Genomic DNA, 14,957 nt, shown 5'->3' with positions numbered 1-14,957 from the left:
AACCAATGAGACACGATAATTTACTATGTGTATTTATCCAAAAGACGTCTCCTACCCCGTACAGGCCTACCCACCTGTGAATCCCAGAGCACTCGATACACAGAGTGATGCCCAGGTTGATGCTGGCCCACCGTGGGTCGGCCAGACCACAGTCACAACAGCTGGCATTGCCAGGAATACACTGGACTCGCTGTAGTGCACTTTCTCCTTTCAATAATTTATCTTTTGACTCATTTCCAGAATCCAGGCTTCCTGTGGATGGAGATGATTTCTTATCCAGCTTCTAAAAAATTAAGAATTATTTGTTTAAAAAAAAAAGACTGTAATACTATGCTACACTTTACATGCTCCAAATAAAAGCTTCCAACCAATAAATTAAAGGGTTATTATGGGCCTAAGCCAGGCACTGTTCTAGGCATTACAGATTCAAGGATAAAAAGATACAGGTTTCTCCATCAACTGGCATTTAGTCTTGTCAGAAGAAACAAACATTGGAAATGACATATATACATATATATATATAAATATATGTATATATATAAGATAAGTGACACAGTGAACACATGTGCAAGATACAAGGGGACAGAAAAAGAGAAGCACTAAATTAACATGCAAGATCGTAGATAGATGGAATAAACATGAGACTATTAAGACTCTAGAATAAAATATTATTTTATACCAAGTTTTTCCAAGGTATTCAATGAACCGCAAGCAAATTGTTTCAGTTATTGTAGTGAATAACTGGAAATGGTATGGCCTTTTACCAAAGAATAAATCAATTACATAATTATAATTATATTCCCACCAAGGGAAGTGAGAGCCCCAGCAGGAAGAAGAAAACACTAGAGTGAGGTGCCTGAGCCTGAGTAGGGGCAGTTGGCAGCAAAGAAGGATGTTGGTTACATAAAGGGAGACTGATCAAATACGTAAACATGTTAAAATTAAAAAGGAGCCATTTATTTATATGGAAAGGGAGAGAATTAGAACAAACCCTGTCGTGTGTGATTAGAACTGGAGATAATAAGAGGCACATAGATGGTTTTCATTATAAACAGATACAAAAACAAATATAAACATGTCTGTGCATATACACATATATATATTCCTTTATTTTTGTTTCTAAAACCCATTCACCAAAAAAGGAAGTTTCTTTGTAGAAACTGCTGATTGTAGCACTGGTGCAGAGAAAGTGCAAGATGAACCTGGAACACCTCATCTTGCTAGAAAGTAAGGAGAAACTCAGATTGATGGGAACATGTCAAAAGGATACAGAAGCCAGGGCTCCACTGGCCAAACTTGGGTCAATTTGAACAACAAAACAAAAAATGATAGTAATGGGTTATAATACATTGAAAAAAAAATAGTGGCTTATACTAACATAAATAAAGTTTAAAGCCTGATGAGGAACAGAATATTCACATAGTCCCAAAATAACCTCCCCTACAAAATACTTATTACGTACAAAGGGAATGTAATAGTACATAAGTCTAGCAAACACCACCTTAATCAAGTGATCAAAGTTAACATCACCAATAGCAGGACAAGTCAGTTATGTGCCACCTGAGTACGCAGTGAGAAGAACACAGCATCATTTATATGATACATCTGCCAAAGATGCATAACCTAGTGAGTAAACATCAGACTCACACTGAAGGACATTCTACAAAATAACTAGTTTCTATCTTCAAAACTATCAAGGTCAAGATCAAAGTAAGACTGAGGCTCTATTCCTGAGGGAGGGAAAATCAAGAGCTATGACACCTAATGTTACCTGTGCTTCCGGACTGGATCCTTCTGCTATAAAGAACAGTACTGGGACAACTGATAAACTTAAAGATGTTTGGAAATTAAATTGTAGCCATATATCCATGCTCATTTCCTCATTATGATGGCAGTACTGTGGTTTTATAGGAGAAATGTTCTAGGGTGAGGAAAGTAACACTAAAATAATGGATAACAGGGCATCATGTTAGAAACTTACTCTGAAATAGTTTTGGGGGCGGGGTTATTTGTACAATACTTGGAACTTGTCTTTTTGAAATGATTTTGATATTTTTTAAATATTTGTTTTACTAGAACATGTTAATAATGTGAGTTACCCCATATGCAATTATCAGGTAGGAAAAAAGACGTCAATATAATACAGAAATCTTATTGGCTCATTCCCAGTTTATAAAAGTTAGTTTTTGTACCAAATTATAGAAGCTGAAAGCAAAGTACATTACACAGCAGAACCTGGGCTAGCCATCTTCAGGAACATAGGAATAATCATGACACTCATTCCCCCCATTCTTTTTGGCTCATTTTGGCCATGTGCTTGAACTTAAAAGTGTGTATTACATTCATTCTCTGATCTTTATGTATTTTGCCTTTGTCACCATGACTGAGTAATCTCAACCCTACTATATCCTTCCATTAAGCTATCTTCAACAATTTTTTAAAGTAAAGTCCTATCTATACTGTAGTATTCATTTATTATGAATTTAATTATGCTAGTATTTTTACTGAGATTCAAGTTCCTGCAAGTAATTTTAGTTACAAACTTACACAGATTGTTAGGGCAGCCCTATCCCCATTTTCCCTATAACCTCTATTATTTCAAATGTATGATTTTTCATAACACAGGTATTTCAGCAATGCCACCAGCTTCTTCATCAAGATGATCTGGATATAATACCTCTAATTTTGTTCCTTCTTAAAATTTTGCTAAAAAACATAAGAAAATATTAAAATGTATTATCCCAAGCCTTTATTGGACAAAGCTGTGATAATCTGAACATTAAAAAAAATGTACTGATGTTGAATATCTTTCTCATGTGTTTGTTGGCCATCTGTATGTCTTCTTTTTTTAAAAATAATTTTTTTAAAGATTTTATTTATTCGAGCAACACAGAGAGGAGAGAGAGAAAGAGGCAGAGACACAGGCAGAGGGAGAAGCAGGCTCCACTGCAGGGAGCCCAACGTGGGACTCGATCCCGGGTCTCCAGGATCACGCCCTGGGCTGAAGGCGGCGCTAAACCCCTGAGCCACCCGGGCTGCCCAACCATCTGTATCTCTTCTTTGGAAAAATGTCTATTCAGGTCCTCTGCCCATTTTTAGTCAGATTATTTGTAGGGTTTTTGGTGTTGAGTTGTATAAGTTCTTTATATTTTTTAGATCTTAACCCCTAACTGGATATATCATTTGCAAATACCTTCTCCCCTTCAGTAGGTTGCCTTTTTATTTTATTGTTTCCTTCACTATGCAGATGTTTTTTTATTTTAATGTAGTCCCAGTAGTTTCCGCTCTTCTTTCCCTTGCCTTTCTAGACATATCTAGAAAAATGTTGCTATGGCCAATATCACAGATATTGCTGCATATGTTCTTTTTTTAGGAGTTTCATGATTTCTGGTCTCGCATTTAGGTCTTTAATCCATTTTGAGTTTATTTCTATGTATGGTGTTAGAAAGTGGTCCAGTTTCATTCTTTTTGCATATAGTTATCCAGTTTTCTAGTACCATTTATTGAAGAGACTGCCTTTTCCTCCACTGTATAAAAGAGACTGCTTTTGCCTCCTTTGTCATAGATTAATTGACCATGTGAGTGTAGGTTTATCTCTGGGCTCTGTTTTCTATTCCTGCCTATTTTTGTGCCAGTACCATACAGCTTTGTAGTATGGCTTGAATTCTGGAATTATGACACCTCCGGCTTTATTCTTTCACAAGATTGCTTTGGCTATTCAGGATCTTTTATGGTTCCATACAAATTTTAATATTATTTGTTCTAGTTCCATGAAAAATGCTGTTGGTATTTTGACAGGGATTATACTAAATCTGTAGATTGCTTTGGGTTTTATGAACATTTTAACATTATTAATTCTTCTGATCCACGAGCATGGGATTTTAACATTATTAATTCTTAATAATAACATTATTAATTCTGATCCAAGAGCATCTTTCCATTTGTTTGTATTCTCTTCAATTTCCTTCATAAGTATTTTACAGTTTTCGGAGTATAGGTCTTTACCTCCTTGGTTAAGTTTATTCTTGGGTCTTTTATTCTTCTGGGTACAATTATAAATGGAATTGTTTTCTTCATTTCGCTTTCTGCTGCTTCATTATTAGTGTACAGAAATGCAACCAATTTCTGGGTATTAACGTCGTATCTTGCAACTTTACTGATTTCATTTATTAATCCTAATAGCTTTTTGGTGACATTTTAGGATTTTCTATATACAGTATCACGTCATCTGCAAATAGTGACAGTTTAACTTCTTCCTTACCAATACGGATGCCTCATCAGGGAAATGCAAATCAAAACCACAATGAGGTATCACCTTACACCTGTCAGATGGCTAAAATAAAAAAGACAAGAAATTACAAGTGTTGGTGAGGATGTAGGAAAAAAAAGAACCCCTGTGCAAGGTTGGTGGGAATGTTTAGTGCAGCCACTATGGAAAATAGTATGGAGATTCCTCAAAAAATTAAAAATAGAAATATGATGTAATCTAATAACTCCACTACTAGGTATTTACCACAAAGAAAATGAAAATGTTAATTCCAAAAAATATATGCAGCCCTATGTTTACAACAACATTATTTACAATAGCCAAGATATGGAAGCAACCCAAAGGATCCATTGATAGATGAATGGATATAGAAAAATATGTGTACACACACACACACACACACACACACACACACACACACGAATATTATGCAGCCATAAAAAAGGGATGAGATCTTGCCATTTGTGACATCCTAGAGGATGGACCTAGAGGGTATTTTGTATGCTAAGTGAAATAATTCATACAGAAAAAGACAAATACCATATGATTTCATATATATGTGGAATCTAAAAAACAAACAAAAAGCAGAAACAGACCTATAAATAGAGAAAAAACTGATGGTTGCCAGAAAGGAGGGGGATGGAAGGATGGGCAAAATGGGAAGGGGAGTAGTAGATAAAGGCTTCCAGTTATGGAATGTATAAGCCACAGGGATGAAAAGTGCAACACAGGTAATACAGTCAATGGTACTGTAGTAACATTGTATGGTGAATATGGTGAGCACAGGATAATGAATAGAGTTGTTCAATCACTGTGTTCTATACCTGAAACCAATATAACAGTGTGTGTCAACTACACTCAAATAATTTTGTAAAAAAAGAATAATTAGTGTAATTAATTGGGACCTATTATACCTACAAAAATCCATGAGTCTATAACAATATCCAAAAAATTAGAGGCAGCTACTAAGGCAGCTAATAAACTAATCAAATGTGATAACTGAAAGCAAAAAATTGAGTATTTTATTACAGTAACTAAATAGCTCCAGCTGATAAACAAAAGCTATATTTAACATAAGAATTCAAGTTAATTAATATAGGTGGGATGACAGAATTAGAAAATTATCATTTTGAAATTCCTAATGAAATCATAAATTCATCTGTAAAACCATTAGATGAATGGTTGGAGGGGGAGTAGATCTTATGAGATCAAAGTAACACAAAGTAGACTTCTTACACCAAGCAACAAAGTAGACTGGGAAAAAGGGAGGGAATGTAACTTTACAGTCGAGGAGTCATATTGTCGTCTTTCTAATCCAATGGGTCACTTGGAATGTGTCACACAGAAGCCTGACAGCATTAGCAATGAATGGTTGGATAACCAAGTATTCTGTGTCTCCTGTTGCAACAGAAGTATACACATCACCTATGATTTAATTGTATCAGTCGAAATTCTATAGAACAACTAAACTTCTCTCTTCAGTAAGTTACTGTCACAAAAAAAAGGCCTTGCTCTAGACTGAAAGACGTGAGGGACATAACAACCAGATGCAATGCCCAGTCATAGATACGATGCTACTTTTTTTACAACTGGAAACATATGTGACTAGGTAATAGATGATATTAAGAAATTATTACTAGGTATGAAGTGAGATGACTGTAATCTAGTCTAGAAAGTTGTTGTGTTTTCCTTTAGTTAAAAAAAAAAAAAAAAGACATTTGCCCATAAAAATAAGGAGAACAGAGAAGCAAATAACAGCAACAAAATTTTGGAATCTGGAAGACGGATGGATGAACGGTAACTGAGCAGACCAAGGCCAAATCTTAACAACGGCAGTAGTAAGTAAATATGAGTTCATGAATTTACATGACACAGAGGGCTCCATCCAGGATTTATATAACGAGTTAACCATGGAAGTGGGAATCAAAGTGGGACAAAAGACTGTGTAAGGAGCAGATGGATCCCAAGGTGCCTTCCCCAACTCCATGCATTTTGGAACTGCTCCCACACATAAACACAAATGACTAGAATTTTATTTTATTCTCTGAGGCAGTAAAACAGAGTATCTCTCTGGACAGGATTTACCTGAAAGGTAGAAGGCAGAAGATTAAGTGAATATATACACACTGAATGCTGAGATCCCAGAAGCCCCTTACCCCTCTTCAGGAGACTGACTGATGAGACTCCTCTGGGAAATCATATCAGCTTAAAAGATTCCAAAGATCCTAACTTTCCAGTTGTTCCTCAGCAAATGGTCCAGACTTCAGAGAGGCTCATAGTCAACAAAGTCTTTACTATGTTCTTAGAGCATCCAAGAGGTTTTTAGTCTTTGACTTGTAATCAGAACAAATTACCAGATAGCCAAGAAAAACCTCTGACACAATAGTTCTCAGCATTGTGTATACATGGAAACCACCTAGAAAGCTTTTCAAACTATTGATGCCTGGGTCCCAACTCCATTTAATTACCCTGGGGTGGAACCTATGTACTGGGATTTCAAAAAAATCCCTGTGTTATCATCACGGCAGCCAAGTTTGAAAACCATAGCTCTAACACTGTATCCGTGAAGAAAGAACAAGTTTACATGTATAAACATTCAACAAACAAAAAGAAACTCCTACAAATTTAATATGAGCTAACAGAACTAAAATATTCCATAGAAAGTTGTGAGATTAACTGAGAAAAGTCCAGAAAGCAGAGCAAAAACACACAAAAAAATCAGAAAAATCGTAAAATTAGTCCAGAAATCCCAGAAAAAGAAAACAAGAAACCAGAGAGAAGCAATACAAAAAGAACAGTAACAAGAAAGACTCCAACAGCAACACTGAAAACTAGAAAAACAATGCTGTTAAAATTCTTAAGAATAATTACTTCCAACCTATAAACTCCACACCCAACCAAACTATCAAACAAATGCAAGGATAAAATAAAGACATTTTCAAACATGTACAGACTCACAAATGTCTCATTTTCAGGAAGTTACTAGAGGAATTGGCAAGTTCCATTTCTCAAAACTTACTCATGGCGTTGCTCAAAAGTCTATAAAATCACTGGGAAGCTGAAGCCAAACTATGACCCACCACTCTATTTCAACTTATCTTCAGGTAGACTTCAATCCAGAGACAATTTGAGTTTACCTTTTTTTATTTTTACTAATTACTATTCATCCATTTTCCACTAATTTTTATTAATTAGAATAGTAAAATATTTTGGGAAAAATACTTAACACTAGAATGCTGTATGTCAACCTAGGACATATATTCAAATATTGAATTAAACATATATTAAAATGATAAAGTGAAGAGAAATAAAAATAAATCTAGATTTTAATAGTAAAACCTCTTTCAATTATAAAACTCATCATCCATTAAAAATGTTGTAACTATATAATGTTGCAACTAAAATTAAAAACTTCTGGCAATGTATCATTTTGTATTACAATATTGTTTACTAACCTCTGATTCATCACCCTTCTCTCTATAAGCAGTGGCAATACTGGTCTGAACAGCCTTAATCCATGCCTGGCGCAGCTTTTCAGAATCTGCCTGAAGCATACAACTTCTAAAAGGAAATAACATTGTTTTCTCAGACACTAAATTAACCCCTCAAAATAATAATAATGTTTACTTTGCTGTTCAATAATTTTCTAACATAAAATAATTTCTTTTGAATGGTTTTATTTCATCTATCTTTAGGACAGAGTATGTTCATGAAGAAATCAGTAGAAATGAAACAAATTGCTTAGTAGAAAAAAAAATTAAAAATCCCTGAACATTAAAAAATAACTTTAAATTTACCAAATATAACACTAATATTTTCTATTGGGTACAAATATGGATTGATCTGGTATACGATGTTAATTCATCAACAAGGCACCCAAAAAGTTTTCATATAGCCACATCAATAATCTTTATGAAATTTAAAGAAAATGATACTGGGTAAAAGTTAACATAAATATCTCACTGTTATTACCTATAATCATTAATTATTAAAATTTACTTTTAAGGCACCTTTTTCTCTACCATAATCACAAGTAAAACAAATGTTTCTCTATTTTGTAAAGTTCTTTAAAACAAACTACAGAAACTTAAAAGCAACTCTCATTCTTTAGAACCACTTACTTTGTTGGAGAGACTACCTCAAAGCAGAAACGTCGTTCTATGTCTTCACAGTGTTTCACCGTGCAGAGCCTTAGATCTTCCACTACCACAGTGGGGTTATCCTACAAAAAGGAAACAAAACTCCTATGTTTATCAACTTAGCTATTAAGTACTACCACCAATAATAACACACTTAAAAATATTACTCAGAATGAATGGTCTAATTTTAAAGATTTATATTTATCTAATTTAGGATCAGAGATAGGAGTTATCAACATAGATACAACTATTAAAGGTAACTGTGTCCTGTTCATAATTTTATCTGTCTCATAAAATTGCTATACAAGGATTAAATAAAAATATATGTAAAGAGCTTAGTCTAAAACATGGTAATTAATAGGTATTCAACAAATGTTAGCTTCCTACTAATTTTCTTTCATTATCCATTATTCTCCTGGTCCCCCTTCACATATAATAAAAGCTACTTTCCTCTAAAAAAGGAAGCTTATACAATCTTCTTAAAATACCTGAGAAATGAGAAAGCTTCTATCATTTTTCTAGTACTTATCAAAAATATAAAGTCAAAACCAAGTTTATCAGAGCAGAAGAAACCCTGAACTGAGTTAGAATAAAGGACTTCTGTGGAGTAAGCCTGCTAGCACAGAACGAAGCAAATAAAATTTCAGATTGTGTATCTCAAGAGTAAAGTGTGAGTACTTAAAATGTACAGTTGAATACATCATTCACAAAGACTAGGTAAAAATCAATTCATCTATTAAATAAGGGATTTTTTTCCTAATTATTTTTTAACAATTCTCAAGTCCCATATAATCTCAGTATGCCTTCCCAATAAATAAAAGTCCTCACCCTTAAAATAGGGTTCAGGAAAAGAAATGTTTAAAAACAACATTAACAAATTCAGAGGTTTCTATTTAAATCACTTCAAGCTTACATTTTAATGTCATCTTTAACAATTTTATAGTATCACCTCTGGCCCTAAGGTGATGTTTCTTAAAAGGTACCCTTTTCCTTCAGCCTCAAAATAGTAAAATGGAATGTAGTATTGTTCCTGTCACACAGCTGGTCAAAGAAAATGAAGAAATGAAAGCAATAATCCTGGGACACAGAAACACCCGTCTCAAAATTAGGAGTTAAGAATTCAAGATTCAGTATCACTCTGCTTTTAAGGATCAAAAATTGATGCTTTCCACTTTTGAGTTCTCTTATACATGCCTAAAAATAAAACTAATAAAAAATAATTTTGCACACATGAGTATTTATGGGCTTCAGTGCTTTATCAAGATGAACAGAGAACTGAAACAGGGGACTCACTGGGTTTTCACTTAATTAACAAAACACCTACCTTAAACTTTTTCTGGTAAACCAACTGATTGTTCTGTATTGAAAACCAGCGTCTAAATAAATAAAAATAGATTAAGTTTTCATAAACATAATTTATGTCAGTTGTTAGAAATATTTGGAAAAGTACTAGAAAATCAGTTGATAGTAATTATGCTTTGAGATATATATTGAGAAGTACATTGTTTTGTTTTATATAAACTGATGTCAATGAGAATACTATTGAAAGTAAAGAACAACTTTAAACAGTTTTAAAACCACAGACTAGGAAAATAAAATTACTGTATTTTTATTAATTTTAGGTCAGAAATTTATATCCTGACAACAGCTGTTATCCTTTATGCTATCACCAAATAATAACTGTATTAAGGTAAAAATTTAGTTTTTTTGAGGTTACTCAAAAGTAACTAAAAATCTTTCCCCCAAAATAACTGTTTCTATTATAGGGTAGAAATGAATTTATGTTGCAAAAAAGACTATCCATTTGTACACAGTAAAACACTGAAATAAATGGTGCTTTGTTTTCAACTTTTCTGCAGCTAATTCAGCAAGCGTTTGTTCAACAAAACAGGAAATTAAATCATTTAGAACTGATATCAAACAAGAGATAATCGCCAATTTACTTGACCTCGCTTTAATTTAAAATACTTCTAAGCAGAATAACCAAAGTTATTATTAAAAATAATTCACCTAACTATCTACATTGTTCTGCCGCTTCTTGTAAATTATCAGGCAAACAATTTACTTGCAATCTTTTTGAAAGAAAAAGCTAAGCTATAAACGGCATATTTACTAATTCTCACTTATTAAGACAGTAAAAGAACCTAAAGATTTACAAAAAAAAAAAAAAAAATCACAGCCAAAAGCCATTCATAAAAGGAAGCAAAAATTCTCATCAAGCATGAAAGGTAAAACTATTTGAGACATTATTTCAAAATTAGTTTTACGTAAGATGATTTCTATCGTCAACATTAGTTATTAATCTATTAGCAGACAGAGATTCGACCTTTTCATTGATACTAACACAAAGCACTAGAAATTGTATTTAGACATATTTAGAAGTTCTATTTTAAAAAATTAAGTTAATTCTCCAAAGCTGTGAAAATGATTAGATGCTTTTCTATTTTTAAGCTAGACAGACTGTTAGGCTTTCTTGCTACTTAAAAAGGTATCACCTTTACCATTAAAATAGAGATTTGTTAAATAAGCATCTAAATAAAACCAAGTGACTTGCCTCTCGTGCAAATCAAGAGGCAGGCTAGAAAAGGAAGAACTCCTAGGTTTCTTTGCTCTGGGGCACACAGTTAGTTAGAAATGTTAAAGGAAATACCTATAAACAAAGAAAATGGAGCAGCCCTGCCACACGGGATGACATGCAATGGAAACAATCTCTGATGTTGATTAAAGTAGGTCTTTAAAAATCATTTGAAATACGGCAAACTACACTAACAACAACTTTTTTTTTTTTAACAACAACTTTTAAATAGCAAGGATATATAATTCGATGAAAAACTATAGTTTTACTGCATAATAGAAAAATACCCATATAATCACATAAACTTTTCATGTTTCTAAGGCTTTTAAAAAGTAAATTTCTTTTGAACTGGTGCATCTTAGGATAATAACCTTTAAAAATAATAACAAAATACTACATAACCCCCCCCTTTTTTGTCAAAGAGCATTTCCTCTGATAATTATTAACTTTATAGATCACATATATTTCTGAAACCTAGTTCCCCTGCCATCTATTTGCTTCTGGGTGACTCTTTCATATCATTTGAGTTTTCCCTGAGTTTTGTATACTCAAGGAAGACACTATAAATTCATCTTAATTTTGAAAACATTTCCTAAGGAACAAAATCACAATGTATCCTACATAGAAAAAGAACTTTCAATTACTAAGATCTGTAGGTTATATGACACTAACTCCCGTCTTCTGCCATTAAAAAAAAAGAAAAAAAAGAGCCAACTACATTCATTTACATTGATCAAAACTCCAGTCAGATAAGTAAAATGGAATATAATTTTTTAAATTGCTCCTATAAAAAAATCCTAGGTATTATTAATATTTCTAATAAAAGGGGGCAGCCCGGGTGGCTCAGCGGTTTAGTGCTGCCTTCAGCCCAGGGCATGATCCTGGAGACCCGGGATCGAGTCCCGTGTCGGGCTCCCTGCGTGGTGGAGCCTGCTTCTCCCTCTGCCTGTGTCTCTGCCTCTCTCTCTTCTCTCTCTGTGTCTCTCATGGATAAATAAATAAAATCTTTTAAAAGAATATTTCTACTAAAAGGCAATATGAGACAGTTCATACCCTATGGTGTTTAAAATAATATTTCAAGTTCATGCTGCCTGCAATTTGGAGCTACTTTAAAAGATAATTAAATAGGGGTACCTGGCTGGCACAGAGAAGCCAGAGGAGGAGGAGGGTGGAGAAGAAGCATGCCGCTCTTCATTCTGGGGCTATGAGTTCAAGCCCCATGTTGGGTGTAGATTACTTAAATAAACTTTAAAAAAAATTAAGATAATTAAATAATAAAAAGACAAATTTTAGAAAGCACTATGCTGACAACTATTCTATATTCTACAAAATTCAGAAACTGACCACAAAGTCAAAATATAGATTTTTTTAAAAAGCAAAATTTATTGGCTCATTAAGAAAAATAATACACCACTTTATATCTATCCCAAATTGAAATAACTGAATAAATATTTTAAACCAAAGTTACTAAGTTCATAGACAATTAGATATTACCGATTTTTAAATACATGTGAGAGCTTCCAGATAACCAAACAGGGGGGAGGGAGGAGGAAAAAATATATTAAAAAAATAAATCAGGGATCCCTGGGTGGCGCAGTGGTTTGGCGCCTGCCTTTGACCCAGGGCGCGATCCTGGAGACCCGGGATCGAATCCCATGTCGGGCTCCCGGTGCATGGAGCCTGCTTCTCCCTCTGCCTGTGTCTCTGCCTCTCCCTCTCTCTGTGTGACTATCATAAATAAATAAAAAAAAATTTTTTTAAATCAAATAAATAAATAAATAAATAAATAAAAAATAAATCAAGTGTCTTTATCATGTTTATCATTAGTCCTAGACCTGTACTTAAAACCAAAAATAAAATGTAAAAGTCAAACTTCTAAATCTCTAGAGGCTTTCTCACTAAAACTATAAAAATGATAGATTCACGTACATATTTATTTATGTGCCAAATGGGTGAACATTTAACAAAATTAAAGGCTTTAGCACGTATGCTACAATTTTTCAAATTCAATTTAATTTTTCCCAAGGAAAAAGACCAAGATGTTAAAACAAAAAGCTCTAGGAAAATTTTTAAATTTTAAAAAAATTTTTACTTTCAGCAAAACTAATATGATTATTCCTAGCTACTGTTTAAAATTTTGAAAAGTGGGGACACCTGATGGCTCAGCAGTTAAGCTCTGCCTTTGGCTCAGGGCGTGATCCTGAAGTCCTGGGATCGAGTCCCTGCATGGAGCCTGCTTCTCCCTCTGCCTGTGTCTCTGCCTGCCTCTCTCTCTCTCTCTCTCTCTCTCTCGGTCTCTCATGAATAAACAAATAAAATCTTAAAAAAAAAAAAAAGAAAAGAAAATTTTGAATAGGGTTTCCCAGCTTATTTCCCTTAAAAAAAGATAGAAAGGCACCATATTACTCATATATATCTTTGATATATACAGATATGTAAATATCTATATATTTATTTGATAAATATATCAAATGTTATTTTCATTTTCAATTAAAACAGACTGAGGTGATTGGCAATGAAAGGATAATTCCATTTCTCAAATGAAATGTGTATATTTTCTTCCCAATTTAAAACAAGAGACATTATATCCATTGCAAGTAATCCAACTGAAATGCAGGTTAATTATGAGCTTTCTCGTGCCAAAGAGGAAATTGAAGTAAGGCAGGAATGAGGGGAAGGAAGCCATTTGGTACCTGATATGATCGGGCTTTTTCCTGTCATATGAAAAAATGGGGCAGGATTAAAACATAAAGGAAAGGTGGTAAAAGAATGAAAATGCAAATGTGCAAAATAAGCAAAGGACTAGCATGATATGAAAATAAAGCAAGAATTAAAGAAATAAGCTTAAGCTCGTAACCTAACAGAATAATCAAAAATATATTTTGCATTTTGTTCTTAAATTTATACATATATGCATTTACACAATTAATTCTAACTCTTAGGAAACTGAAATGCTAATATTTCAGAAATATTCAAAAATTTTCTTCAATTGTTATGGTATAAAAAGTTCTGGTAAGACTTAGCACACTTGAGCATACCTCTACTATTATTTTTCTGTCTCTATAGTAATAGCTATAAAATATAAATCATACTTTTCCTCATCTTAATAAGTTGCTCCTAAAAATTTAAGGGAAACAATCACTATAGATAGAGCTTCATAAACCTGAAACAAATGACAATTTTCATAGGAAAGTGGGATGACTAATTAAGAATTTCAAAGATTATAAAATATTATTAGCCAAATAAACCTACCTCCCACCTGCTCTCCCCCTTTTCATCAATGACAGCAGACACTCTAAGGCTATACACATAAGTAGGGCATCTTTAATATATGCATACATTTCTTATTTTAAAACAAAAAGCCAACAAAAGTTAAATTTATACCTGTGCTAGCAGCATATAGAATACTTTAAGAAACTGTTAATATATTTTATACTTTCAGGTATATTTACTTTCTCGTTCAACAAAGACTAATCATAGCATGCAATAATTCAGCTTCTTTATTCATTTTACCAGCTTACTACTAAATAATTGTAGAATTTAATTATTTTCCTTGTTCCTTCACCTTTTCTGAATTTATCATAGAAAGCAAAAGAGACATATAGGTATGAATAATCCACCTGGCATTGATCTGAGCCTGAGGTAAAGCTGCCAGCCACATGGAAAAAATGGCCTGATACGGAAAGATAATTTTGGTATTTCTCATGTTTTCAGAAAAATATGTATTACAGACATAAAAATCTGAGACACTACAAACTAGAAATCTGAAACCAACAAAAGACAAACTCAACAATTCACATAAGACATAGTGTCTCACTCCTTACACTCTTTCAATCACATCACACAAAATACGGTCTCTTTAGTTAAATTTCGAATTAGAGAATGATGTTTACATTTTATGACGCACAGGGGCGAGGTTTAAAACTACCTGGGAATTCCTAGTCAAATTCACATTTCCCTCAAGAAGGAAGTCTTT

General features: G+C 33.4%; 1 protein-coding gene across 8 annotated transcripts in view; it reads right to left on the bottom strand.

Moving 5' to 3' along the window:
* The window catches only part of ACAP2 (ArfGAP with coiled-coil, ankyrin repeat and PH domains 2), a 131,228-nt gene that overhangs the window by 19,574 nt on the left and 96,697 nt on the right, over nucleotides 1–14,957 (bottom strand). For 5 of the 8 annotated variants that reach the window (XR_007408047.1, XM_049105559.1, XM_049105562.1 and 2 more), the window contains exons 11-15: nucleotides 13,675–13,695; nucleotides 9,731–9,782; nucleotides 8,389–8,489; nucleotides 7,723–7,828; nucleotides 75–283 (exon numbers count right to left, since the gene is read on the bottom strand). Coding sequence is in view for 6 of the 8 variants with exons in the window: in XM_049105559.1 (XP_048961516.1) it covers nucleotides 75–283; nucleotides 7,723–7,828; nucleotides 8,389–8,489; nucleotides 9,731–9,782; nucleotides 13,675–13,695 (489 nt within the window). In the remaining 2 variants the exon portion in view is untranslated. The remainder of the gene's footprint in view (nucleotides 1–74; nucleotides 284–7,722; nucleotides 7,829–8,388; nucleotides 8,490–9,730; nucleotides 9,783–13,674; nucleotides 13,696–14,957) is intronic. The other 3 variants (XR_007408048.1, XM_049105560.1, XM_025473367.3) reach the window with 1 other exon arrangement.

This window comes from Canis lupus, chromosome 33, assembly GCF_003254725.2.
Source record: "Canis lupus dingo isolate Sandy chromosome 33, ASM325472v2, whole genome shotgun sequence".
NCBI lineage: Eukaryota > Metazoa > Chordata > Mammalia > Carnivora > Canidae > Canis > Canis lupus.
The sequence above is the reverse complement of the archived record's forward strand: the minus strand, read 5'-3'. Positions and strand labels throughout refer to the sequence as shown.